The sequence below is a fragment of the Amblyraja radiata genome, chromosome 39 (assembly GCF_010909765.2).
Source record: "Amblyraja radiata isolate CabotCenter1 chromosome 39, sAmbRad1.1.pri, whole genome shotgun sequence".
Taxonomy (NCBI): domain Eukaryota; kingdom Metazoa; phylum Chordata; class Chondrichthyes; order Rajiformes; family Rajidae; genus Amblyraja; species Amblyraja radiata.
The window spans coordinates 18,321,639-18,348,460 of record NC_045994.1 but is presented as its reverse complement, the minus strand read 5'-3'; the positions used below and the strand labels follow the sequence as shown (position 1 = coordinate 18,348,460).

The 26,822-nt window shown below is 44.5% G+C and overlaps 1 protein-coding gene across 1 annotated transcript in view; it reads right to left on the bottom strand.

The window, feature by feature from the left end:
* The window catches only part of LOC116967501 (hexokinase-2-like), a 72,642-nt gene that overhangs the window by 10,199 nt on the left and 35,621 nt on the right, over positions 1-26,822 (bottom strand). The window contains exons 3-11 of the mRNA XM_033014132.1: positions 23,592-23,740; positions 18,852-18,971; positions 17,379-17,474; positions 12,907-13,006; positions 6,703-6,886; positions 5,585-5,740; positions 3,453-3,686; positions 2,991-3,295; positions 2,063-2,211 (exon numbers count right to left, since the gene is read on the bottom strand). Of these exons, the coding sequence (XP_032870023.1) occupies positions 2,063-2,211; positions 2,991-3,295; positions 3,453-3,686; positions 5,585-5,740; positions 6,703-6,886; positions 12,907-13,006; positions 17,379-17,474; positions 18,852-18,971; positions 23,592-23,740 (1,493 nt within the window). The remainder of the gene's footprint in view (positions 1-2,062; positions 2,212-2,990; positions 3,296-3,452; positions 3,687-5,584; positions 5,741-6,702; positions 6,887-12,906; positions 13,007-17,378; positions 17,475-18,851; positions 18,972-23,591; positions 23,741-26,822) is intronic.

Genomic DNA, 26,822 nt, shown 5'->3' with positions numbered 1-26,822 from the left:
ACCCTCACCTAACAACGCAGCTGCAGCCGGCAAGTGGGAGCGCGACTGGGATGTTTTTAAAGTTTAAAATGGCAATAGTTTGAAAAATATGAGATCAATGTGAATGCATCTCACTCTACCTCTTCAGTCCCTTATTCCCCTCCACCACCCTCCACCAACACTGCTCTGCTTCCTCCCCACACTTCTCCCTCCCCTTTTCCACTCCCTCCCTCTCCTTTCCCCTACCATCAGTCACTCCCTCCCTCCCTCCTTAACCCCTCTCCCCTCCCTACCTCCCTGCTCCCACATTCACCACCCCCCTATCCCACCCCCAACTCTCCCTCTATCCCCCTCATTCCCCCCATTCTCCCTCCTCACCTCCTCACCTCCCCAACTTTCCCCTCCCTCTCCCTCCCTCTATCCCCCTACTCCCCCACTCCTAACCTCCCCCATCCCACCCCTCCCTCTATCCCTCCCCACTCTCCCTCCCTACCCCCTTCCCTTCCCTCTATCCCTCCCCCCCACTCTCCCTCCCTACCCCCTTCCCCTCCCTCTATCCCTCCCCCCTCCTCCCCACTCTCCCTCCCTACCCCCTTCCCCTCCCTCTATCCCTCCCCCCCCTCCCCACTCTCCCTCCCTACCCCCTTCCCTTCCCTCTATCCCTCCCCCCCACTCTCCCTCCCTACCCCCTTCCCCTCCCTCTATCCCTCCACCCTCCTCCCCACTCTCCCACCCTACCCCCTTCCCCTCCCTCTATCCCTCCTCCAGGATTTCGATGTAAACCACCACCGTTTGCTCCACCACGTCGGCTGGAGTTGATGCAGGGGCTGTCAGGGGGGGGCGGGCCGAATGGCCTGGAGCCACGGAAGGGGGAGGGAGAGGCTGAGGCTGCGGCCTAGTCGTTGCCCCAGATCCCGCTCCTCTCCCGCCAGGGCCCAGAGCCACGTTCAGGGCCCAGTCCGGGTCTGTGTTTGCCCCTCAGCGCCCAAAGCCCGGACCCGGCTACAGCCCCGGAGCTCGGCCCATGCCTGGCCTCTTCACCTTCTTTGCCCTCTTCCTCCCCCCTCCCCCACTCCCTCCCTCTCCTTTCCCCCACCCTCAGTCACTCTCTCCCTCCCTCCATAACCCCTATCCCTCCCTACCCCCTCCTCTCCCTTTATCCTCCTGCTCCTCCACTTGCCCCAATCCCATCATTCATTAAGATCATGGGAGATCCCCCACTCAGCACCATTTTCCAGCATTATCTCAATGGGATTGTTCTGCAGGAAGCTGGCATGGACTCAATGGGCTAAATCAGGGGTGGGGAACCTGCGGCCTTAAGGCATTAAGTGCGGCCTTTTGAATGAATCCAAATTTTGTAGAACAAATTCTTTTATTTTAATTAATATGTTTTAGTTTGTCTTTTATTATTTTTATTTTAATCTTAAAATGAACGTATTTAAAATACCAAAGTAAAAGAAGATTCAACAAAATAATCCTCCCCGACTGACGGCCACAATTAAAACATTAGTAAGTGATGAAGGCTATTTTATTGCCACAAAGAGTTACTTGCTTTGGGCACTCTTACAGGTAGAACACGAGGAATAGATTTCTTCAACAACTTTCAAGATAAATGTCGTGAAGTATATCTAATTGAAGTTTCTTGGATACGGCCTTATTAGATTACAGCTAACTTAATGTGGCATTCCAACATGAAAAGGTTCCCCACCCCTGGTATCCATGTTAATCTCTGTGTTGTAATACATATGTTATAACCCTTAATATCCTTGGTATCCAGAAATACATCAATCTCTGTTTTGAATGAACACACTGAACCTCCAATCTCTCTGGAGTTAGAGATACTAAAGTTTTACAATCTGGAACGGACATTTCTTCTTATTTCAGTCGTAAATGGATGATCTCTGATTCAGAAACTGCGCCCCTTTTCCTAGATTCCTCAATCACTCTCCATGTTCAGCCTGTCAAACCCACAAGAATTGCATACTGTAAGAGAATATAGTCTGTCCACTCAATCTCCCCTCACACAGCAAATCCACCATCCACATAGTACCTTTTACACACAGTGGCCTTTTGATTTGCTCACCTCCTCCCCTGTTCCTTCTATTGCATGCTTAGGAATAGTGTAGATCTTGTTGTGCAATTCCACAGCTCGACGGTTCCCATCACGAATCTTCACAAGCAGCACACGGAAATTTGTACCCCCAAGGTCCAGTGCCAAGTAGTCACCCTTTTCTGGAAAGAGAGGAAAGAGATGAGAAGGAATTTATTTGATCAGAGAGGGGTGAATATGTGAATTCATAGCCACAGATGGTGGTGGAGGACATCATCAGGTATTTTTAAAGGAGAGATTGATGGGTTCTTGATTAGTAAGAGAGTCAAAGCTTATGGGGAAAAGGCAGGAGGGAAAAATGGATGCCATGATTGAATGGCAGAGCAGACTCGAAGGGTTGAATGGCCTAATTCTGATCACATGTTTTATAGCAGGGGACAAGAAACTTTCTCCTAAGCATGTATGCAAAATCAGAGGGCGTAGGTTTAACGTGAGGAGTAAAAGGTTTAGAAAGGATCTGAATTTGTTTTTTTCACCCAGAGGATGGTTGGAATATACTGCCTGACAAGTGGTGGAATCAACTACTCTCACAATGTTTCATGAGTTTCTAGACATTGGTTGCAATCTTCCAAAAATCCTTAGAGATTTTGGAGAAGAGAATTGGAACACTGCCAATGTAACAACTGTTCTTCTAGTTTAGTTTATTTACTTTTAGAGATACAGTGCAGAAACAGGCCCTTCGGCCCATTGAATCCGCCCCGGCCAGCGATCTCCACACACTTACACTATCCTACGCACACCAAGCCATTTAACCTACAAACCTTGCGGAACAAGTAAACTGAAGTGATTCCAATTATGACAATTACAGTCCACAGAAAGATGGGAAAATATTGGACTTTGGTTAAATCCTGAAGACAGTACACTTGACCATTATAGAATTCAGGCTTTTCAAACTGTGTACCTGTTCCATCCGGTGTTGCCCGCACATAAGTTGCCAACATTTTTACAGTTGCAATAGAGTGTGTTGCTTTCTTCAGGCCCCGTTCCATTTCCAACCTCATCCTACTCTTCACCTCCAGTAGTTGCTTCTCACTCAGTTTGAATGTGGACAGACACTCGTCCCTCATCTTTTGTTGCTTATCAAGCCTGTGGGCCACTGCCGTTACCATGGCAGCACCCTTTCCACTGCCATCTTCAGAGAGCAAGAAACGAACTTCACAGGAGGGGACCAATCTTTTCACTGTCTTGTTTAACCGTCTGGCAAACCTGTTGAAAAGGGATGAAAATTACGATCAGCCCTGTACCCTCACTGCATAATCGAGCATCATGCTCATGATGTTGTAAGAGCTGAAATTCGATCCATTCCTTTCAACCATTTTTAACGTTTGTAGTGTTGCATAAAGTAAGCACAAACTATTCTCACTGGGGGTGCATCTTGTACACAGACCCATCCACACCAATCGTGGTCTGCATTCTCTGGAGTCCTTTGTTTTCTTGGATGCGCCTCAGCACAGCGGCAAGTGCGGCAGCACAGAGGTCGGACGACCTGGTCGATACTATGCTACAAATCCGGCGTAATGATATACAGTCATCTGATGTTGGCTCCAGACCCAGTTTGGTTAGAACACCATGTGCCCTCTGCAGTCCATCAGAGTCCCTGAAATGAGAGGCAGAGAGGAAGTTGGTAAATATTAATAACTCCCAAGATTTTACTTTTTAATTCCATAAATTCAACTTCCACTTAAGAATTTTTGAGAATGGTGCATTTGTTTCTTGAGCAAAAGCAAAGTGCTTGAAGAACTGAGCAGATCAAACAACATCTGTGGAGGGAATGGACTTTTCAAGTTGGAACCCCATCAGTCTGAACAAGAGCGACAATCCAAAACGCTGTCTGTCCATTCCCTCCCCAGATTCTGCCGAATCCACTGTTCCTCCAGCACATTGTTTCTCACTGCATTTGCAGTGTCTTGTGTCTTCCCTTATCATTAGAATTTGATGTGGCAATATATTAGTCTGTGATTCAGATTTAAATCTTAATTGATAACATGTCCGGAAGTGATAACTTGTCCGGAAGTGGCAACGCTGGGAACGGCTGCGGCTCGCCTGCAGTCCGTTTGTTTTTACTTTTTTGTGCTGTTTTTTTTCGTTTTGTCTAGTTGTGTTTTTGGTTTTTAGGTTGTGTTTATGTGGGTGGGGGGTTGAAACGGGGTTTGCTGTCTGTCCCTTGGGGGGAATACGACTTTTTCATCGTATCCCCCCTCTCTGCCTCCGTCTGCGCTGAGGCCTAATGGCGGAGCTGGCGACCTCGAGACTCCGGAGGCAGCCTGTCAGGACTTGCCCTGGGTTCGCTCCCATGAGGGCGGCCCAGCTCGGGGCTGGAACTGCGCTCCCGTGAGGACGGCCTGGCGAGGGGTCGAGACTCTCCCGTGAGGGGTTGTGGCACTCCCGTCGGAGTGGCCCAGCCCGAGGGAGGAACGGCACTCCCATCGGAGTGGCCCAGCCCGAGGTGGAACGGCACTCACGTGAGGGCGATCCGGCTCGGGGCTGGAACGGTGCTCTGGCGGCGGTGACCTGAGTCCTGGGTTCAGCTGCGGGCCAGTGGCTGCGTCCGCTGGACTGGAGGGCGGCAGCTTCGACCACCCCCGGGCCGCGGTGTTTGAGCCGGCCCGTTGTGGGGTTCGGTGAGCCGCGGGACTGATTTACCATCGCCCGTTGGGGTATCGCTTCAGCGCAGAGGGAGAAGAGGAGGGGAGCGACTGCAGCCCTAAGAATTTTGCCTCCACCACAGTGAGGTGCTTGGAGGACTCACTGTGGTGGTGTTAATTTGTGTTTATTGTTGTTATTATTGTATGATTGTATGTATGACTGCAGGCACGAAATTTCGTTCAGACCATAAGGTCTGAATGCCAATAAAGGCATTCAATTCAATTCAATTCAATCAGATGGATAACATTGAAATAAGAATGTGAACTCGATATTTTGAATTTGCATAACTCACTTGGTTCACGATAACTTTTGAAAGAAATAAGCCTGTCACCTCTACCTGGTCTGGCATATGTCCCAACATGGTTGACTACCATGTTCTGTGAAGTGCCAATAGGAGCTAGCAATGGGCAATAAATGCTGGACCTCCCAGTGACACACACAACTGCCAGAGTTTCTTCAAATGTGTCTAGCTGCAAGATATTTCTTATTCTATGGTTTTCTGTGATGACTTTTCTACAAATTAGTTTGACATGGATTAACAAATATTCTCCCGTTGTTCTCTTTAAATTCCCAATAATGTTGTTTTTGAGATACAAGAGACTGCAGTTGCTGGAATCTCGAACACAAAACAAACTGCTGGAAAAACCATTTTGTTTTGTTTCTTGATCAGTCTTGTTTGATGTGCTTAGTTATTTGATCCGCTTCCATTGGTAAAAAAATGTTTGTTAATTTTGTTAATTCCTTCCTCAATTCCCCAAATCAATATATAAAAATAATCTGTGAATCATCTGGCAGGTAGTTCCTCACCCTCACAAACTGACAGCTGTTTACAAGAAAGGTTTTGCTTACTTCTCTATTGCTGAGACATATTGGGTTTCAAAGTTGTCTTTGACGAGCAGTTGTGGTGTGAGCTTTCCCCTAAACAGCAGACCATCCTTTGTCATCTTCACTAAGATAAGTCGAACAAGTTCGCCCATATACATTCCACTAATCATCTTCTCAAACCTGCAGAAATAAGACAGTTTGAAAGCACATGTTTGTTCTGGCCATACAGTATTGGATTCTTTGTTTAAGCTAGAGCCACATTTTTATACTTGCAATTAATATCAGCAGAAAAATGGCAGGTAGGAAAAGACTAGGTGTCCCAATAAGCCCGTCCATTCTCATCAATACTTACATAGTGATAATAGCAACATCCTTCCTATGCCACAACCTCACTTTACCTGCTGCCTCATGAGACAGGAAATAAATCCTAAACCAACATGGAAAATGGCCAGGGTGATTTAGCATTTGAGTTCTGAGCTTTATGCACTTTCTTTCAAATATTCCATTATGAATCAGAACATTAAAACAAGTGCTTCATCCTTTGTGCAACCATTTGGCAAGAATCAGTTCTGAGTTTAAACTTACAGTTTATTTAACTTCTGCAGACTCAGCCTTGTTGTCCCGGGTGCTGAGGTAAATTTTGAAATGCACCAGCATCACTAATACGTATCACTTCAGCTAACGTTCATGCACTAATCTAAACATTGGATGTTAATAGATTGTACCATTATAGAGGTTGGGCAATAAAGCCACCGACCTATCGACATGTCCCTGATGGCATGACACCTTCAGAGATACACAGAGGATAACCATATCACCATGACTGATATTATGACCTCACAGATTTCATTCAGTTTCTTATGAATTCTTGTGGTGATCAAGATAATGGAATGGAGAGAGCCGCTCAATAGAACTACAGACATTATTGCTGGTACCAAGGCTGGCTTCTAAGTCACACCAATCAGAGTTGGATCACATTCCCCATGATTGTCCCGGTGTCAAAATGCTATTCCCCAATTAGCACCAAAAGTGAGATCCATGTTCATCGCATGGACTTCACTGACATGAAGCAAAACACAGATGCAATGGGTAACAAATGTTTCCTTCCCTGCATCTTAAGAGGAACTATGTTTATGACTTACAGCTGTTTTCCTGGATTGATGGACCCACTGTCAATCTCTGTGTCAAATTCTGTTCTAACATCAGCCAGTTCTCCCTGATCACCAAATGCGCCCCACTCCATATTGATGCACATCCTCCCTTCGTCTCCTTCTACCAAGTCAATGTGCCGCATCTCTTCCATGTAACAAGCATTTGTGCCAGTACCTGTAGAAATACAAGCAAAATGTTACACAGAAAATACCACAATGCACATTATAAACACAACACAGTAACATAAGATCCTGAGCTACAGTGATTAAATTACCAGGATAGTATCCTAGAACCCTGGACTATCAATTCAGATAAATGATTTTAAATCCCAAGTCTATTCGCAGAATTTGAATTGTCAAAAATCTGGGATTCAAAAAATTAAATTTTTTTTTTTTTAATGGAGGCGCAAAGTTCAAGACCTTAAACATTATAATAAGGATAAGCCATTAACCCTTGAGCCTGTTGCACCATTCCACAGGGTCAATGTAGATATAGCTGACCATAATTTCCCTGCATTGTCTCCATAAAAGTCATTCTTGCAATTCATATAATCAGGAGAATGCTGGGGAGGAAACATAGAAACATAGAAATTAGGTGCAGGAGTAGGCCATTCGGCCCTTCGAGCCTGCACCGCCATTCAATATGATCATGGCTGATCATCCAACTCAGTATCCCGTACCTGCCTTCTCTCCATACCCTCTGATCCCCTTAGCCACAAGGGCCACATCTAACTCCCTCTTAAATATAGCCAATGAACTGGCCTCGACTACCCTCTGTGGCAGAGAGTTCCAGAGATTCACCACTCTCTGTGTGAAAAAAGTTCTTCTCATCTCGGTTTTAAAGGATTTCCCCCTTATCCTTAAGCTGTGACCCCTTGTCCTGGACTTCCCCAACATCGGGAACAATCTTCCTGCATCTAGCCTGTCCAACCCCTTAAGAATTTTGTAAGTTTCTATAAGATCCCCTCTCAATCTCCTAAATTCTAGAGAGTATAAACCAAGTCTATCCAGTCTTTCTTCATAAGACAGTCCTGACATCCCAGGAATCAGTCTGGTGAACCTTCTCTGCACTCCCTCTATGGCAATAATGTCCTTCCTCAGATTTGGAGACCAAAACTGTACGCAATACTCCAGGTATGGTCTCACCAAGACCCTGTACAACTGCAGTGGAACCTCCCTGCTCCTATACTCAAATCCTTTTGCTATGAAAGCTAACATACCATTCGCTTTCTTCACTGCCTGCTGCACCTGCATGCCTACTTTCAATGACTGGTGTACCAAGACACCCAGGTCTCGCTGCATCTCCCCTTTTCCTAATCGACCACCATTTAGATAATAGTCTGCTTTCCTGTTTTTGCCACCAAAATGGATAACCTCACATTTATCCACATTATACTGCATCTGCCAAACATTTGCCCACTCACCCAGCCTATCCAAGTCACCTTGCAGTCTCCTAGCATCCTCCTCACAGCTAACACTGCCCCCCAGCTTAGTGTCATCCGCAAACTTGGAGATATTGCCTTCAATTCCCTCATCCAGATCATTAATATATATTGTAAATAGCTGGGGTCCCTGCACTGAGCCTTGCGGTACCCCACTAGTCACTGCCTGCCATTGTGAAAAGGACCCCTTTACTCCTACTCTTTGCTTCCTGTTTGCCAGCCAGTTCTCTATCCACATCAATACTGAACCCCCAATGCCGTGTGCTTTAAGTTTGTATACTAATCTCTTATGTGGGACCTTGTCAAAAGCCTTCTGGAAGTCCAGATACACCACATCCACTGGTTCTCCCCTATCCACGCTACTAGTTACATCCTCGAAAAATTCTATAAGGTTCGTCAGACATGATTTAACTTTCGTAAATCCATGCTGACTTTGTCCAATGATTTCACCACTTTCCAAATGTGCTGCTATCCCATCTTTAATAACTGACTCTAGCAGTTTCCCCACTACCGATGTTAGACTAACTGGTCTGTAATTCCCCGTTTTCTCTCTCCCTCCCTTCTTAAAAAGTGGGGTTACGTTTGCTACCCGCCAATCCTCAGGAACTACTCCAGAATCTAAAGAGTTTTGAAAGATTATTACTAATGCATCCACTATTTCTGGAGCTACTTCCTTAAGTACTCTGGGATGCAGCCTATCTGGCCCTGGGGATTTATCGGCCTTTAATCCATTCAATTTACCCAACACCACTTCCCGACTAACCTGGATTTCACTCAATTCCTCCAACTCCCCTGCTATTTCCGGCAGATTATTTATGTCTTCCTTAGTGAAGACGGAACCAAAGTAGTTATTCAATTGGTCCGCCATATCCTTGTTCCCCATGATCAACTCACCTGTTTCTGACTGCAAGGGACCTACATTTGTTTTAACTAATCTCTTTCTTTTCACATATCTATAAAAACTTTTGCAGTCAGTTTTTATGTTCCCTGCCAGTTTTCTTTCATAATCTATTTTTCCTTTCCTAATTAAGCCCTTTGTCCTCCTCTGCTGGTCTCTGAATTTCTCCCAGTCCTCTGGTATGCTGCTTTTTCTGGCTAATTTGTACGCATCATCCTTCGCTTTGATACTATCCCTGATTTCCCTTGTTATCCACGGATGCACTACCTTCCCTGATTTATTCTTTTGCCAAACTGGGATGAACAATTTTTGTAGTTCATCCATGCAGTCTTTAAATGTCTTCCATTGCATATCCACCGTCAACCCTTATAGAATTAATTGCCAGTCAATCTTGGCCAATTCACGTCTCATACCCTCAAAGTTACCTTTCTTTAAGTTCAGAACCATTGTTTCTGAATTAACAATGTCACTCTCCATCCTAATGAAGAACTCAACCATATTATGGTCACTCTTGCCCAAGGAGGCACGTACAACAAGACTGCTAACTAACCCTTCCTCATTACTCAATACCCAGTCTAAAATAGCCTGCTCTCTCGTTGGTTCCTCTACATGTTGACTTAGATAACTATCCCGCATACATTCCAAGAAATCCTCTTCCTCAGCACCCCTGCCAATTTGATTCACCCAATCTATATGTAGATTGAAGTCACCCATTATAACTGTTTTGCCTTTGTCGCACGCATTTCTAATTTCCTGTTTGATACCATCTCCAACTTCACTACTACTGTTAGGTGGCCTGTACACAACACCCACCGGCGTTTTCTGCCCCTTAGTGTTTCGCAGCTCTACCCATACCGATTCCACATCCTCCAAACTAATGTCCTTCCTTTCCATTGCGTTAATCTCCTCTCTAATCAGCAACGCTACCCCACCTCCTTTTCCTTTCTCTCTATCCCTCCTGAATATTGAATATCCCTGGATGTTCAGCTCCCAGCCTTGGTCACCCTGGAGCCATGTCTCCGTGATCCCAACTATATCATAATCATTAATGGCTATCTGCACGTTCAACTCATCCACCTTATTACGAATACTCCTTGCATTGAGACACAAAGCCTTCAGGCTTGTTTTTACAACTCTCTTACCCCTTATACAATTATGTTGAAAAGTGGCCCTTTTTTATTTTTGCCCTGGTTTTGTCTGACCAGCTCTTCCCAAAGAGTCAAGATGTGGAAACTGTCATATTCATGAACATATATATCATGGTTATCACTGTACCACTTTAAACTGCTTCCCCATGTCTTCTACTGAAACCCAGAGGCAATAAGTTCTATAATATCCAGAAATGTATTGGTCTGTTTTAAACACTGAGACAGAGTTCCACAGCCCTTGGCATTGTTGTAAATATCAAGCTCACATGCCCTTCTTCAGAGGAAGATAGTACGGCCGATACATGACTCTGGATTACAGGACTTTTGGGAAGGGAATTCCAGTGTTTTGGTTTAGCAATGACAAAGGCTCGGTAAGGCAAGGTGGAGTGTGAGGTGGAGCAGACCTAGCAGGAAGTGGTGTCTAATTTGAGACAATTACCTCAACAGCTTGATACAGCTGTGCTCATAGAGTTATACCTTTACTCAATGTGCCAGCTCATCACAAGACTGCATACAGATGGGAGTGAGCAGTGTTGATGCTAGATCCATGAAATCTCATGTCACCTGGTCAAATGTGAGTATGGACAGCTTAATCTGATTACCACCTCCTATGTTCACTCAAATGATGAATTAGTGCTCCTCTATGTTGTGAGAACACACTGTCAGTAATAAATCTATAATGCTATGGCCCAGCACACCCCTAACTCTACTATAGGTAGTAACCTTGTGAATTAATGTAAGGAAATGCAGATGTTGGAATCTGTAGCAAAAAATGGAAGAGCAGCTGGAGGAATTCAGTGGGTCAGGCAGCATCTGTGGAGGGAAGTGAACAGTTGCTGTTTCAAATCGCAATCCTTCATCTCGACAAGGATTGCAGGGGAAGTTACCAGAATGAAGTGGGGGGAGGTTGGCTGGTGGGTAACAATCATGGGGGGAAAGGAAAGGTGGAGATAGCAAGAGGTTAGGAGCTGATGTGGAGCTTGTGGGTTAAGGCTGGAGCATTGAGCTCAGAGGATATGACAGGAGCAACATCAGCTGTACCTAAAATAAACAAGCAGAGACTGTAATGGACAAAATAAAGCCATCTCCCAACCAACACATCAGATCAGATCCAGATTTATGGATAGGACAGGTTTGGAGGGATCTTCTTCTTCTTGCGTATGGGGTGCACAGCCTAAAGTTGTAGGACAACTTGTTCTATTTGATCTTACATGATTGTGCATGCCAGGTTGATTGCATTCATCGAAACAGGGCGGACCACGTGAAGGTTGCAGTCTCCCACCCCGTTTGGAGGGATATGGATCAAGCACAGGCAGGTGGGATTAGTTTAGCTGCGACATGTTGGCCAGTGTGGGCAAGTTAGGCCGAAGGCCCTGTTTCCACGTTGTATCTCTCTATGACTCTGACTCTATCAAAGATCTGCAGTCTTGCCACATCTACTCAATTAGCTCATGGGAGGAGGAAGCTATAAGAACATGATAGTTTGGTTGAGGTACTGAAGATTTGCTGAGGTATAAAACAAAATGTCTCTAAAATTAAACAAGAATTCCATTTGGTGTACAAGTCCAAGGTTGTGTGAAAGTGGCAGTACAGGTAGTAAGGAACGTGATCTTTGCCTTCATTAGACAGGGCATAAAATATGATAGCATGGAGACCATGATAAACTTTATAAAATGTCTGGTAGGCCAGAGATGGAGTACTGTGTACAGTTCTGGTCACCACATAATGGGAATGATGTGATAACAATGGGGAGAATAGTGCCTGGGTGGAGAGACTGGATAGATGGTGTTTCCTTGGAGCCGAGCAGGCTGAGCAGCAACATTATATAGGTTATAGGAAGAACTATTTCACCCAGAGAACATTTAGAATCTGGAACACACTGCTTGAATGGATGTAACTGGACAAGCACTGGAATGGTCAAGGCAATGATCAAATATTGATAAATGGCATGGTATGGATAGGTACTTGATGGTCAGCATGATTATGATGGGCCGAAGGGCTTGTATCTGCATGACCCGATCACAACCTAACAGTCAAGTGAGAAACAGGTTAATACTGGAGAAACTCAGCGGGTGAGGCAGCATCTATGGAGCAAAAGAAATAGGCGACGTTCGCTCCATAGATGCTGCCTCACCCGCTGAGTTTCTCCAGCATTTTTGTCTACCTTTGATTTTCCAGCATCTGCAGTTCCTTCTTAAAAAGGTTAATACTGACACTTCCTATGTGACGTTTCGGTCTGATGAAGGGTCTCGACCCGAAACATTGCCTATTCCTTTTCTTTAGAGATGCTGACCCACTGAGTTACTCTGGCATTTTGTGTCTATCTTCAGTGTGAATCAGCATCCTTCGTACACATTTCCTGTGCACCAACTCACTAGCATGAAGAACATTTGTGGAGGAATGATAAAAGATCAAAGCAAGCTGAGGAGAGTTGGGAAGCAATTAGGCAATTGGCATTAATGATCATGAAGGCTGCCAATACATTTAAAAAAATGAAATCAATAAATCTGTGAAGGAGATAAACTTGCAAGTTCTATATTGCAGAGGAATGTGGCAAATAAAACAGCCCTTGCAGTGAGCTATAAACGCATGGTCTCCTCCAGCCTTCCCATTCAAGATGAAGGACAAATTGACTGAACTGTGTCCTGCCAGACTGCAAGTGCAAAGCCACATTCAACCACAAACAACAAGAAACATGTCCACCTACCAACAATGAGTCCAATCTCACAGTTGTGGTCTTCATAGCCACAAGACATCATGGTGCCCACTGTGTCATTCACCACAGCAACAATATCGATATCAAAATCCTGTCCAAAAAACAAAAAGACAACAAACAGTTCAACGCTTTCCCTGGAAGAACGGCTCACTGATATGTACATTTCTCCATGTTTCAGGAAAACCGCTTGGTCAAGTCGTCAAGTCACTTTTAGATTAGATTATTCCTTTAATAATCCTTTTCAGGAAATTACAGTGCCACGACAGCTTCAAGACAAACATAACACCACGCTTTCATACATAACAAGTTAAAATACGTTAAAATACAAGTTAAAATACAATTAATTTTAAAAAAGTGCAGTTATTTATGCTCATTAAAAAGTCTTATAGCAGCTGGTAAACAGGACTTCCTGTATCTCTCCGTTTTGCACATTGGTGCAATCAGCCTCTGGCTGAAGATGCTGCTCTTGATCACCTTCAGGGCATGGAGTGGGTGAGTGGGGTTTGTCATTATGGAACCTAGTTTATTTAGAGTTCTGGCCTCTGCCACCTGCTGGACCGTTCGTTGCTCAGCCCCGACCACTGAGCCGGCCTTCCTGATTAGTTTGTCCAATCTGTTTTTATCCGCTATACGGGCGCCATCTCCCCAACAGGCCACAGCAAAGAACAGAGCACTGGCCACCACTGAATGGTAGACACTGCACAGTAGGGGTTGGCAGATATTAAAAGACCTCAGCCTCCTTAAAAAATACAGTCGGCTTTGTCCCCTCCTGTACACCGCCTCCATATGACACTTCCAGTTCAGCTCACTGTCAAGCTGCACCCCAAGGTACCTGTGATTAGCAACCACCTCCACCTCAGTGCCCTTAATGGTGATCGGCGTTGCTTGAGTCCTCCTCCTCCCCCTCCTAAAGTCCACCACTATCTCCTTTGTTTTTTTGGTGTTGAGATGGAGATTATTGTGTGCGCTCCACTCCACAAAGTTACTTATAATGTCTCTGTATTCCTCCTCATTGCCCCCTTTAATGAGGCCGACAACAGCTGTATCATCCGAATACTTCTGCAAAAAGCAGCTGTTGGTGTTCCATTGGAGATCCGCTGTGTAGATGGTAAACAGGAACGGAGCCAGCACAGTTCCTTGTGGAGCCCCTGTGCTGCTCAAGATGGTGCCCGAGACACTGTTCTGTAGGCGCACGTACTGTGGTCTGAGGGAAAGGTAATCCAAACACCACAGTACCAGTGATGGATCCACTTTCATCTTCTCCATCTTCTCCCCTAGCAGTCGGGGCTGAATAGTGTTGAAGGCGCTTGAAAAGTCAAAAAAAGTAATCCTTACAGATGCATCAGCAGTGTCCAAATGTGTGTACACCCTCTGCAGCATGTAAATGAGGGCATCATCGACACTGATGTTAGGCTGATATGCAAACTGCAAAGGATCCATGTGATTTGACACACTAGTCCTGATGTAGGAAAGGACAAGTCTCTCAAATGTCTTCATTATGTGAGAAGTGAGCGCTACTGGTCTGTAGTCATTGTAGAGAGTGGGATGGGTCTTCTTTGGGACAGGTACCAGGCAAGATGTTTTCCACAGCCTTGGAACCCTCTGTAGACGTAAGCTCAGGTTGAACAGGTGTGTTAAAATACCACACAGCTCTGAAGAGCAAGTCTTCAGTAGCCTTGGGCTGGTGTCATCAGGCCCCACTGCCTTCCCTGGCTTCAGTCTGTCCAGCATCACCTTGACGTGAGCAGTATAAAGAGTCATGGGTGGGGCTGCCGGTGGAGTGGGAGGTGGAAAGAGGGGACTCCGTACAGGTGACATCTCAGGAGTGATGGAGAGAGGGATGGGAGGTGGAGAGGAAGCAGCAATGGTCAGCAGACCAGGTGGGGGAGGCTGGGGTGGTGTGGAGCCGTCGAATCTGTTGAAGAATCTATTCAGATCATCAGCCAGACCCTGTTCACCATCAGGCAGTGTACCACCGTTCTGCTTCATGCCCGTGATCTTTCGCATTCCAGCCCATACCTGCTTCACACCATCTTGCTGCAGCTGTCGTTCTAATTTGAACCTATAGGCTTCTTTCCCCTCCTTAATCCTCACCTTCAGTTCCTTTTGAAGTTCTTTGATTTTATTCCTGTCGCCCTCCCTGAAAGCCTTTTTCTTCTCATTTAGTAAGGCCTTCAGGCTGCTGGTAATCCAGGGTTTGTTATTGGGGTAGCAACGAATTACCCTGGGTGGCATGATGTCATCATAACAGAAATTGATGTAATGGGTAATGCATTCTGTTAGGCCGTCAATGTCTTCCCCATACTCCTCACAGAACGCATCCCAATCTGTTGTCTCAAAACAATACCTCAGGGCTTCATCTGCCTCAGGATACCAGTCTCTTGATGTTCTGATGGTGACAGGCAACCTCTTGGCAGCTGGTGTGTAGGAGGGAGAGAGATGTAGCATGTCGTGGTCTGATCGACCAAGAGGGGGCAGTGCAGTACATTTGTATGCATTTTTGACATTTGCATACAAGAGATCCAGCGTTTTATCACCTCTGGTTGTACAGTCAATATACTGTTTAAAGGTGGGCAAAGTCTTAGAGAGACAGACATGGTTATAATCTCCCGATACAACAATGAACGCCTCTGGGTACTTGGACTGGAGTCCCGCTATAGTGGTGTGCAGCACGTCACACGCGACTTCCGCCTTGGCAGATGGAGGAATATAAACAACAATGGCTACCACCACAGTGAACTCCCTGGGTAGGTAATAAGGTCTTAAACTAACCGCTAAGAGTTCAATGTCCTTGTTGCATATCCGTTCTTTGATAGTAGCGTGATTAGGGTTACACCACTTGTTATTGACGAGCAGTAAAAGCCCCCCACCTTTCTGCTTACCGCTCGCTCCGGTGTCCCTGTCCGCACGTATCGACCTGAAGCCGGTGAAACTGATCAAAGAATCGGGCGTGTGTTCCGTCAGCCACGTCTCTGTCAGGCTAACAATGCTGCTCTCCCGGTACACTTTCTGGTACCTGACCAGGGTTTCTAATTCGTCTAGTTTGTTCGTTAGACAGCGAACATTTCCCATGGTGATAGATGGAAGGGCTGGTTTAAAAGTCTCTCTCCATGTTCTCGTCAACCTCCTCTTGTTTCTCTTCACTCCCGCACGCGTTCCCCGATGTCTCCTCCGTAAGAGTTCCCTCGATATGTCATGTCGAGTCCCGAATATTGAGCCATGTACCAGGCTTAGCAGTTCCTGACGGGTATATATCACGGCAGTTTGCTCCGCCCGTCTGGCCGATATCAGGCACATATTTCCACTCCACTCCCGTTCCTCCAGAAAGTATGGTTAAGTCTTGATTACGAACTCAACAACACGCAATAGTTGTAGCTATAACACTTATATGTAGTCTACTAAAATACTAACTAAGCATACACACTAATAATCCTATATAATACTAAATAAATAAACACTACACACAGCTGCTCGCGACAGGCTGCCGTCTCACCGGCGCCATTTTCCTCATTTATCCTCATTTATATAGCACATTTAAAAAGCATCTCTCGTTTGCCAAAATGCTTTACATTGGTGGAGGTACTAACGTTATACAACAGTGGTTCATAGATTAGATACAAACATCACTACATACATCTAGTCCTCGCTCAGAGGATGTCAAGAAAGGCTTGGGAGTAGAGGTGAGTTTTAAGTCTCGACTTAAAGGAGTCGATGGAGGGGGCAGTTCTGATGGGAAGAGGGATGCTGTTCCACAGTCTAGGAGCTGCAACCGCAAAGGAGCGGTCGCCCCTGAGCTTATGCCTAGACCGCGGGATGTTCAGTAACCCCAAGTCGGCCGATCTGAGGGACCTGGTTGTGGTGTGGTGGGTGAGAAGACTTTTGATGTAGGTGGGGGCAAGCCCATTAAGGGCTTTGTAGATATAAAGGAGGATCTTGAAATTTATTCGGAACCGCACAGGGAGCCGGTGCAGAGAGGCCAGGATCGGGGTGATGTGGTCCCTTTTTCGGGTGCCCGTCAGGAGTCTTGCTGCGGCGTTTTGGACCAGTTGCAGGCGGGACAGGGAAGATTGACTGATGCCAGTGTAGAGGGAGTTGCAGTAATCTAGGCAGGAGGAGATAAATGTGTGGATGATCTTTTCGAGGTCATCAAAGTGGAGGAATTGTTTTATTTTAGCTATCGTCCGAAGCTGGAAGAAGCTAGCTTTTACCACAGCATTGACTTGTTTGTCAAATTTAAATGCTGAGTCAAATATCACGCCAAGGTTTTTGACGTGATGTTTGAGTAGTGGGGTAAGGCTTCCAAGGCTGCCTGCTATCATTTTGATTGAGTCCGAGGGGCCGAGAAGGATGACCTCAGACTTACTCTCGTTTAGTTGGAGGAAGTTCTGGGCCATCCAACACTTTATATCCTCGAGGCAGCGGATAAGGTTAAGCTTGGTGGTTGTCTCAATACTGATACATACCCCTCGCCTATCGATAGCTTTATGCAATAGGCCGACTACGTCTTGTCCTTCAACACCGCTTGCCTTAAATCCTTTGGTCCAAGTAAGCAAAATACTCTGCAGCAGAAAATAAGAAAAGAAAATTGGATAATATAAAACATACCAGACCAATGGACCAAGATTTAAATAATAAAGTTAGATCCAAAACAAAACCTCCACCAACAGAATGATGCTACATATTCAAAGTCTTTATTTTTTTGTTCATATATTTTACTCTTCTGTTCCTTCACTGAAAAAAAAGCAGGGAAATTGTTCCAATTGCTCCATCTATATTCAGATGAACTATGATGCAAACATCTCTGTTGATTTAATGACTGATGCTGCTTCAACAAACCACCACCAACTTGTATTTAATGAATACGTTATAAATACAGGTAGATATGGGATGTGGGTCAAAAAATGAAACGAAAAAGCACCTCGGCCCACAGTCTATTGTCCCTCCAGCTAGGAGATAAACGGGATGGGAAATAGGGATGAACAGGAATCCTGGCTCTATGTGAGTGTGTGTAAAACTGGGAATAATACTATTTGTAGATTTCTATGCTTTACTTGCAAGATACATAACAATCAGTATAACTGGACTATTCCAAATTCAAGGTGCAGTAGAGGACCGATTACAGAATTGTACCAGTAATATAAAGGCCTCAATATAGATGAAGGAATTCAAGAGAACTTAATTACATTAACAGCATCAAAAGGCTAAAACTGGTAACCATAAACATTCTTCTATTTACTGATGTTGCTTAGGAAATGATATTTGCTGACATATATATAATTGCATACACACAACTATGTGATTGTGTCAACTACCCTCTGAGGTGGTCTGACCCATTCACTTCAAAGGTAGTGAGGATGAGTAGTAGCTTCTGGTCTTGCCCATCCATGATGCCTGCAACCATGCAGGAAAATTAGCAAAAGGACCCAAAGTGCTGGAGTAACTCAGCAGGTCATGCAGCATCGCTGGAGAATATGGATTAGTGGCATTTCAGGTTGAGAGCCTTCTTCAGACGGATTGTAGGTGGGAGACGAATACCAGAAGAGGGGACATAGCGTGGCAAGTAATAGGTGGACACAGGCAAGGGGTTTTCTTTGATCGGCAGATGGTTTGAACAAAGGCCAGAGATAAAAGCAGAATGTGTGAGAGTGTTGAAGAGTTGTGAATTGCAAAGCTAGATGGAGGAAAGTAACATAAGGAGGGGGGGGGGGGGAGAAAGAGGGCAGAAATAGGTGGGGCACAGGAGAGGGAGAGAGAACAGGGGAGGTTGTGGGGGAAAAAGGGGGCTTGTGTGGTGTTTAGTAGGAGGTTACCTAAAATTGGAGAATTCAATGTTCAACGTGAGCTGCTGACCACTTGGAGACTCTCAGTCTCAGTGGAAGCCTGTTGTCAAATGGTGAAATGAGACCTTCATGCAAATGCTAAAATTGTGAGCTCACCTCATCAAGCTTGGACTGTTGGCAGGGAAAGGAAAATGTGAAGCCCAGAGGAAGCTTTGTATCCTTGATGTCCAGTTCTCGCATGACATCCGCTAGGCACTTTGCAATGTGATCAAACAGCTAAACAGAAAATAATTGTTAATAACATTGCATCATGTGGCAAGCAATAGAAATGATACAATGTTTGGCCACTGCAAATGCTAATAACAAAATGCCAGAACACCTAGCTGGTCAAGCAGCATCTATGGAAAGAGAAACCGTTAACACTCAGCAGTTAACAGGTCTGGTTCATGGACCTGAAATGTTCTTTTTTTCCCACAAATTCTGCCTGCCATTAGGAAACTGGGGTTCCCCTCTGCCATTATACATGAGGCCCTCATCAGGGTCTCCTTGATATCACGCAGTTCCGCTCTCACTCCCCCTCCCCTCGTACCAAGGACAAAGTCCCCCTTGTCCTCACCTTCCACCCCATCAGGCTGAAAACTCTGTCGCATACAGCATATAATCCTCCAACATTTTCACCACCTCCAATGGGATCCCACTACAGGCCACATCTTCCCATCTCCACCCCTTTCTGCTTTCCACATAGACTGTTCCCTCCAAAACTCCCTGGTCAACCATTCCAACCTAAACCACCCCCTCCACAGGTACTTTCGCCTGCAACCGCAGGAGATGCAACACCTGTCCTTTTAACACCCCCCCCCCCCCGCAACTCCATCCAAGGACCCAAAAAGTATTTCCAGGTGAGGCAGAGGTTCACCTGCACTTCCTCCAACCTCATCTACTGTATCCGTTGTTCCAGGTGTCAAGTTCTCTACATCGGCGAGACCAAGCGCAGGCTCGGCGATTGTTTCACTGAACACCTCTGTTCAGTCCCTTAACCTACCTGATCTCCCGGTGGCCCAGCACTTCAACTCCCCCTCCCATTCCCAATCTGATCTTTCTGTCGTGGGCCTCCTCCATTGTCAGAGTGAGGCCCAGCGCAAATTGGAGGAACAGCGCCTCATATTTCGCTTGGGTAGTTTACACCCCAGCGGTATGAATATTGACTTCTCTAACTTCAGGTAGCCCTTGCTTTCCCTCTCCATCCCCTTCCCCTTCCCAGTTCTCCCACTAGTCTTACTGTCTCCGCCTACATTCTATCTTTGTCCTGCCCCCTCCCCTGACATCAGTCTGGACCCGAAACGTTGCCCATTCCTTCTCTCCAGAGATGCTGCCTCACCGGCTGAGTTACTCCAGCATTTTGTGTCTACCTTTGATTTAAACCAGCATCTGCAGTTCTTTCTTACATGTACCTGTCTAACCGTTTTTAAACGATGGAATAATCCCAGCCTCAACTACCTACTCTGGCAGCTTGTTCCATACACCCACCACCCTTTGTCTGAAAAAGTTACCCCTCAGATTCTTATTAAATCTTTTCCCCTTCACCTTGAACCTATGTCCTCTGGTCCTCAATTTCCCTACTCTGGGCAAGACACCCTGTGCATCTACCCGATCTATTCCTCTCATGATTTTGTACACCTCTATAAGATCACCCCTCATCCTCCTGCACTCCATGGAACAGAAACCCAGTCTACTCAACCTCTCCCTATAGCTCACACCCTCTAGTTCCTGGCAACATCCTCATAAATATTTCCTGAACCCTTTCAAGCTTGACAATATCTTCCTATAACATGGTGACCAGAAGTGAACACAATAGTCTAAACGCGGACTCACCAACGTCATATACAACTGCAACATGACCTCCCAACCTCTATACTCAATCCTCTGACTGATGAAGGCCAAAGTGTCAAAAGCCTTTTTGACCACCTTATTCACCTGCGACTTGACCTTCAAGGAACCATGCACCTGTATCCCTAAATCCTCAGCTCTCCAACACTACCCAGAGACCTACCATTCACTGTATAGGTCTTGCCCTTGTTCGACATCCCAAAATGCAACACCTCACACTTCTCTGTATTAAATTCCATCAACCATTCCTCCCACCTGGCCAATCGATCCAGGTCCTGCTGCAATCTTTCACAACTATCTTCACTATCTGCAAAACCACTCACTTTTGTATCATCAACAAACTTGCTAATCTTGCCCTGTGTGTTCTCATCCAAATCATTGATGTAGATGACAAACAGCTGTGGAGTAATTATATCTGTGTAAATAGTTGACGTGACAGCAGGTGTAATGACATCATCATGTGATTAACATCTTGTCGCTGTTAGACCAGAATAAAATACATATTTCTCATATTAGAATATATTAATCTTGTTGTGAAGTTCTCAGTATTTCACCATGCTGACCAATAAAATGTGATGCCCGAGTGTGAACATAATTAGTAGCCAGATCCTGCATTTTAATTGAGGCAAAGAGGCAAAACCACACTCTAATAAATTGAGATAGACAAGACTGTAAATGCTGGAAACTAGAACAAAAGATAATATTCTGGAGGAAATCAACAGGTCAGGCAGTGTCTGTGGAGGAAAATGGACGATCAATGTTTTGGGTCGAGCCGTTCCTCTGAATGAGTGGAGGAGAGATAAAATATTTATTGAGGGGGCAGGCACTAGCACTGGGTAGATTGGTGGATGGAGTTAGGGGAGAGAGGAGCCAGAGTAACGGGTGCAGAAGTCATCGATGTAGCAGATAAAAGTGATCTGCAGCAGTTATTACATAAATCAATCCTGCAATTTTTAGGTGCAGAGAGACAGCAGGCATCAGATTTTAAATATAATATACTTTTTGGAGTTTGAAGTACAAAAAATAGATAGAATAATAGGTAATAAGTTATTCCAGGGCCTGATAGGATGCGAGGAGAGGTGGCTTCCTCTGACTGGAGAATGAGGACCCAGGGACCATTATATTGGGATTGGGATTGGATGTATAGGAGTGGCAATTGACCACTCATGCTGTTGTCAATCTTTGGAGTTTTCCATGGCAGAATCATGTGTATATTCAGTAATTGAGTTTATTCTTCAGCACTAAGCGATTCAAGAGACTTGAGATGGAGAACAAATTGTTGTTGAGGTCCTTCAGTCATTCAGCCTTTACTGTCAGGACACCAAATTCCCTACTCCTGATTCAATTTCTAAGATTCCCCTTATTGATCACCTTCCAAACTAGGAAAATGAATCTAGTTTTCTTAAATTAACTCACTTTCTATGGCAACCCCTTTCAAAGTCAGTTTTGTCTTACACTTCAAATCATCAACCTTTTCCTACCCTTCTCAACTTTAAAAAAAACTTTTAGTAATGATGTGTTATTCATAGAAGAGTGGCATTGGGGATGATCAGCCATGATCACATTGAATGGCGGTTCTGGCTCGAAGGGCCGAATGGCTTACTCCTGCACCTATTTACATATAGCATCCCCATCATACTTAAGAGTTCCCAATGGCAAAATATTGACAGCTGAACCTTATGGTGACTCTTTCTGCACAAAACAATAGTGTATGTCAAAGATAGACACAAACAGCTGGAGTAATTCAGAGGGACAGGCAGCATCTCTGGAGTGAAGGAATGGGTGATGTTTTGGTTCGAGACCCTTCTTATGTCACTCACTGTAGGTTATCAATGCTAATGAGAGTTGCAGAAAACGTGTAGAAGAGAAATTACATTGAATATATTTTTACTACAGAATTCTGTCTCTCTCTGTTCCTGAATATCCTCAGTGTTGAGAGTGGATGCGGACAATATGAGATTTGCAGGCGCTGCCAGCAGGGGGCAGGCAGTGTATGTGTTTCCATGTGCTTTGGTCCTAAACATTTGGACAGCTACATGGACGGAACGATTATAGGGGCAAAGGCCAAATGTGGGCAGGTGCAACTTATGTAGATGGCGCATTTAGGTCAGCAAGATGGGCCAAAGGGCCTGCTTATGTGCTGAATAACTATAACTCTGCGACTCGCTATGACTTTATGATAATACTATGAACAAAGACGAGATTAGTCGCAACTTCCCATATCCTCCTATGTAGCACCATTAAAGCCCATAAATGCTTTCAATATAGTGCTGTTGGAGTGCATAGGATTCTGAAGATGATCGGAACATCATAAACATGTGTTGGATTCATATTAAGTGTCTTGAAGCAATTAGATAATTTGTTCTCTTTTAATTGATAACAATAATTGATATGCCAGGTTTGTCAATTTAAAGTGTCTTTTATTTAGGTGTTTCTTATATGTATAATCTAATGAAAATGAACATAAAAACAGATGAAATTAAGAGGTGATCAAAACCTTGGTCAATGACAAAAGGCTTCACAGGCGAATGCAAATGAGTGGGTGTGATTTAGGGGTTGACAAAGGAGAACTGTTCTGAGAAAGAATGCAGACTCAATGGGTGAGCGAGGTAGGAGGGGTATAAAACTGATGATTAAAGTTAGAGGCTATGTTTGGTTGACACAAAATGCAGGAGTAACTCAGTGGGCCAGGCAGCATCTGGAGAAGAATGGGTGATGTTTGGGGTCGAGACCCTTCAGACCTAGAGACTTTGTTGGGTTGGCTCAGGGTCAGAGGTACATGCCAGAGATGTGGTGCCAAAGATTGTCAGTATCGCAAAGGGACTTAAATAAAGGCCTAACAATTTAACATCAATGTTGTAGGGACACCAGAGATTTATATTGCTAAGGATGTTAGAGTGATGAATAAATAGGACTTGGTGCAAAGCTGGGAATCACTCAAATAAGCTGAATTTATGGAAGATGGGAAACTTGCCAGGACTTTAAACGAGCAGCATCGAGAGCTCCCACCTGTGTGCCCGTGCCGTGCATGACTTCCTCTGGAATGGAACAAATCCGATTCTCAATCACCACCTTTTGCTTGCCATTATCCGAAACTTTCACTCTCAGCACACGGAAGTTAGTGCCACCCAGGTCTAGTGCTAGGAAATCTCCACTCTCTGCCAAGATTAATGAACATGGTGTCAGTCAAACAGCTTAGACCATTTTGAGTGTGTGTGTAAATGTGTGTGTGTGTAAAAATATGTGTGTGTGTGTGTATAAATGTGTATACATGTGCGTGAGTGTGTGTGTGTGTATACGTGTGTGTGTGTGTGTACGTGTGTGTGTGTGTGTATACGCGTGTGTGCGTGTGTGTGTGTGTGTGCGTGTGTATGTGTGTGTGTGTACGTGTGTGTGTGTGTGTGTGTGTGTGTGTACGTGTGTGTGTGTGTGTGTGTGTGTATACGTGTGTGTGTGTGTGTGTATACGTGTGTGTGTGTGTGTGTATAAATGTGTATACATGTGCGTGAGTGTGTGTGTGTATACGTGTGTGTGTGTATGTGTGTATACGTGTGTGTGTGTATACGTGTGTGTGTGTATACGTGTGTGTGTGTGTGTGTGTGTGTATACGTGTGTGTGTGTATACGTGTGTGTGTGTGTGTGTGTGTGTGTGTGTGTGTGTGTGTGTGTGTGTGTGTGTGTGTGTGTGTGTGTATACGTGTGTGTGTATACGTGTGTGTGTATACGTGTGTGCGTGTGTATGTACACAAATCACACATTTTATTGATTATATTCCTAAGTGATTAATCCAAAAGACATGGAGAAGAAACATTTGATTTTAATCTTGAACCAGCATTGCCAAAATTTGAGCACCCAGAATAACTGGTCGTCTCTGTAATACAGTCCCTGGCCCCCATTGTCGATTGGACTAATGCAGCAGATAGTAGTAAAGGTGATTCTAGGTTTGAAACATGTATCAATGTATCCACGTCCCTTATCTGTGAAATAGCTCAGTGTTTTATTCAGGGACATATAAAGATGTGAGGGCAATGAACTTACTCAGTTTAATCTTATATTTAATGACATCATTCTGAATTGCTTCTACTAACCTCAGCATTTCTGCCTAAAATATTTTAAGCTCTTAATTGACACAAAGACCTAAAAAAAATTACAGTCAGACTTCAACAAATCGTATTTAACTCAGCAGAACATCCGAACGCACTTTAGAGTGGCAAAGCTACATCAGGGGATTTTGTTTCTAACAGCTCATTCTAGATGGACATTCATCAGTGGATACATGCTGAGATTCTTTGATTGTTCTTCCAGGAAACCGTGAGGACTGAACCTACTTATAGAAGAAAAGAAAAGTATGGTAACTTCTGAAAATCTGAAAATGTGATTGGGTAATGCTGTGAAATATCTACAGGTATTAATTGTGAGAGAAAGAGTTTACATTTCAGCCCAATGGCCTTTCATCAGAAGTACAAGCTGTTCGAGGTCAATGTGGCATTGAAGGTGGAAGACAAGGAAGGATAGAGCAAAGTCTGCAGGATTGAAGTGAGAGTGATAATGATCAAAACCTATCACCCTTCTTGAATTCAGGGCCAAAGTGTTTCATTCAGCAGGTGACCACAACCTGCAATGAGAAAAGGGATCAAATAACTTGGCTCAACGCATTCACTGAGGGATGATCGTCCGCTAGCTGAAGAACTGTTCTGGTCCATCTCATATTGTAGCAAGGGGTCCTTTCCTCCATCTGACACCTCACTCCAGCCCAGCCCAGCCCAGCCCAGACCAGATAGTGTGCTGCAGTGAAAGAGATGACAGAGCTTAATCACCTGCTGCTGTGGAAAGTAAAAGAGGAAAAATGAAGCCTAAATTTGAGGCTCGTTAAGTCTAAATGGTCAATTGAAAGGCAATCAACCATTGGTCTATTATTAAACGCGGAGACAAGTTAAACGCTGCCATCTCCAATTATGTTATTGTACCTGGGACAGTGTTGCATGTTTTAAGTTAATTTTATTCGCATTTTAAAAATTAAGAGAGTTTTGATTATAATTGACACATCTGTTTGTTGACAGCACGATAGCCAGCGAGTGCAAGTGCATGTGAGCTATACACGACTGTTACTGTTACTGAAGAAGGGTCACGGCTTGAAACGTCACTCATTCCTGCTCTCCAGAGATGCTGCCAGTCCCACTGAGTTACTCCAGCATTTTGTGTCTACCTACTGTTACTTCCCTTAGGTTACACTTTCACATGATTAGATAGCAAGAACACTCCGGGTGATGTGGTAGAACAGGAGTGGTAGATCTGAAGTTTGCAAAAAGCACTCATGCACAGTCATTCTCTACCAGTTAATGTTGTGTCCATTGTGATAATGGAAGCAGCAGAAATCTCCTCATATAAACCAATCTTTATTGTCTTTCTGCCGACGGGTCAGCCCGTAACAAAAGCTTTTCACTGTACCATGGAACATGTGACAATAAACAGAACTGAACTGAAGCTAAACGAGAAGTACGGATTCAGGAACTGAGTCTAACCCTGGTCTTAGATTGGGTGATTTCACAAAAGCAAGAAGCTAACTTAAGCTTTATTTATGAAGTTACCATTTTATCCTTTATTTGTGAAGTTTGAATCCTGTATGTTTTACAGTCATTTTGCCATAAAATTAATTAAAATAAATCAATGTTGATCCAATACCCTTAGCTCACCATACTGGACATAGGTAATTTGTTGTGAATTTATTAATTGATCTTAAACAAACATGGATTAAACAAGTATCAAGGGACAGGGATAGTCTCCTGGGCCCTCGTTCGCCAGTGTTAACCCGTATCTTAGTTTGCATGATAAAAGTAATCTGAGTATCAAAATATCAATCTATTGAATCTCAAACATATTAATTGATACGATACGATATGACATGATAGAACTTTATTTATCCCAGGAGGGAAATTGATCTGCCAACAGTCATAAATGCACAAGATATCTGAAACATGAAATTAAAGTGACGAGTGGAAAAGATTAGGGGATGTGCAAAGATTGGGGAAGGGGTTGGGGGGAGTCTCAGTCTCAGTCTATCCCACGACAGAAGGGGGAGGAGTTGTACAGTTTGACAGCCACAGGGAAGAATGATCTCCTGTGGCGTTCTGTACTGCATCTTGGTGAAACCAGTCTGTTGCTGAAGGTGCTCCTCAGGTTGACCAGTGGAGGGGGTGAGCTGTATTGTCCAAGATGCTGTGCAGTTTGAGGAGCATTCTC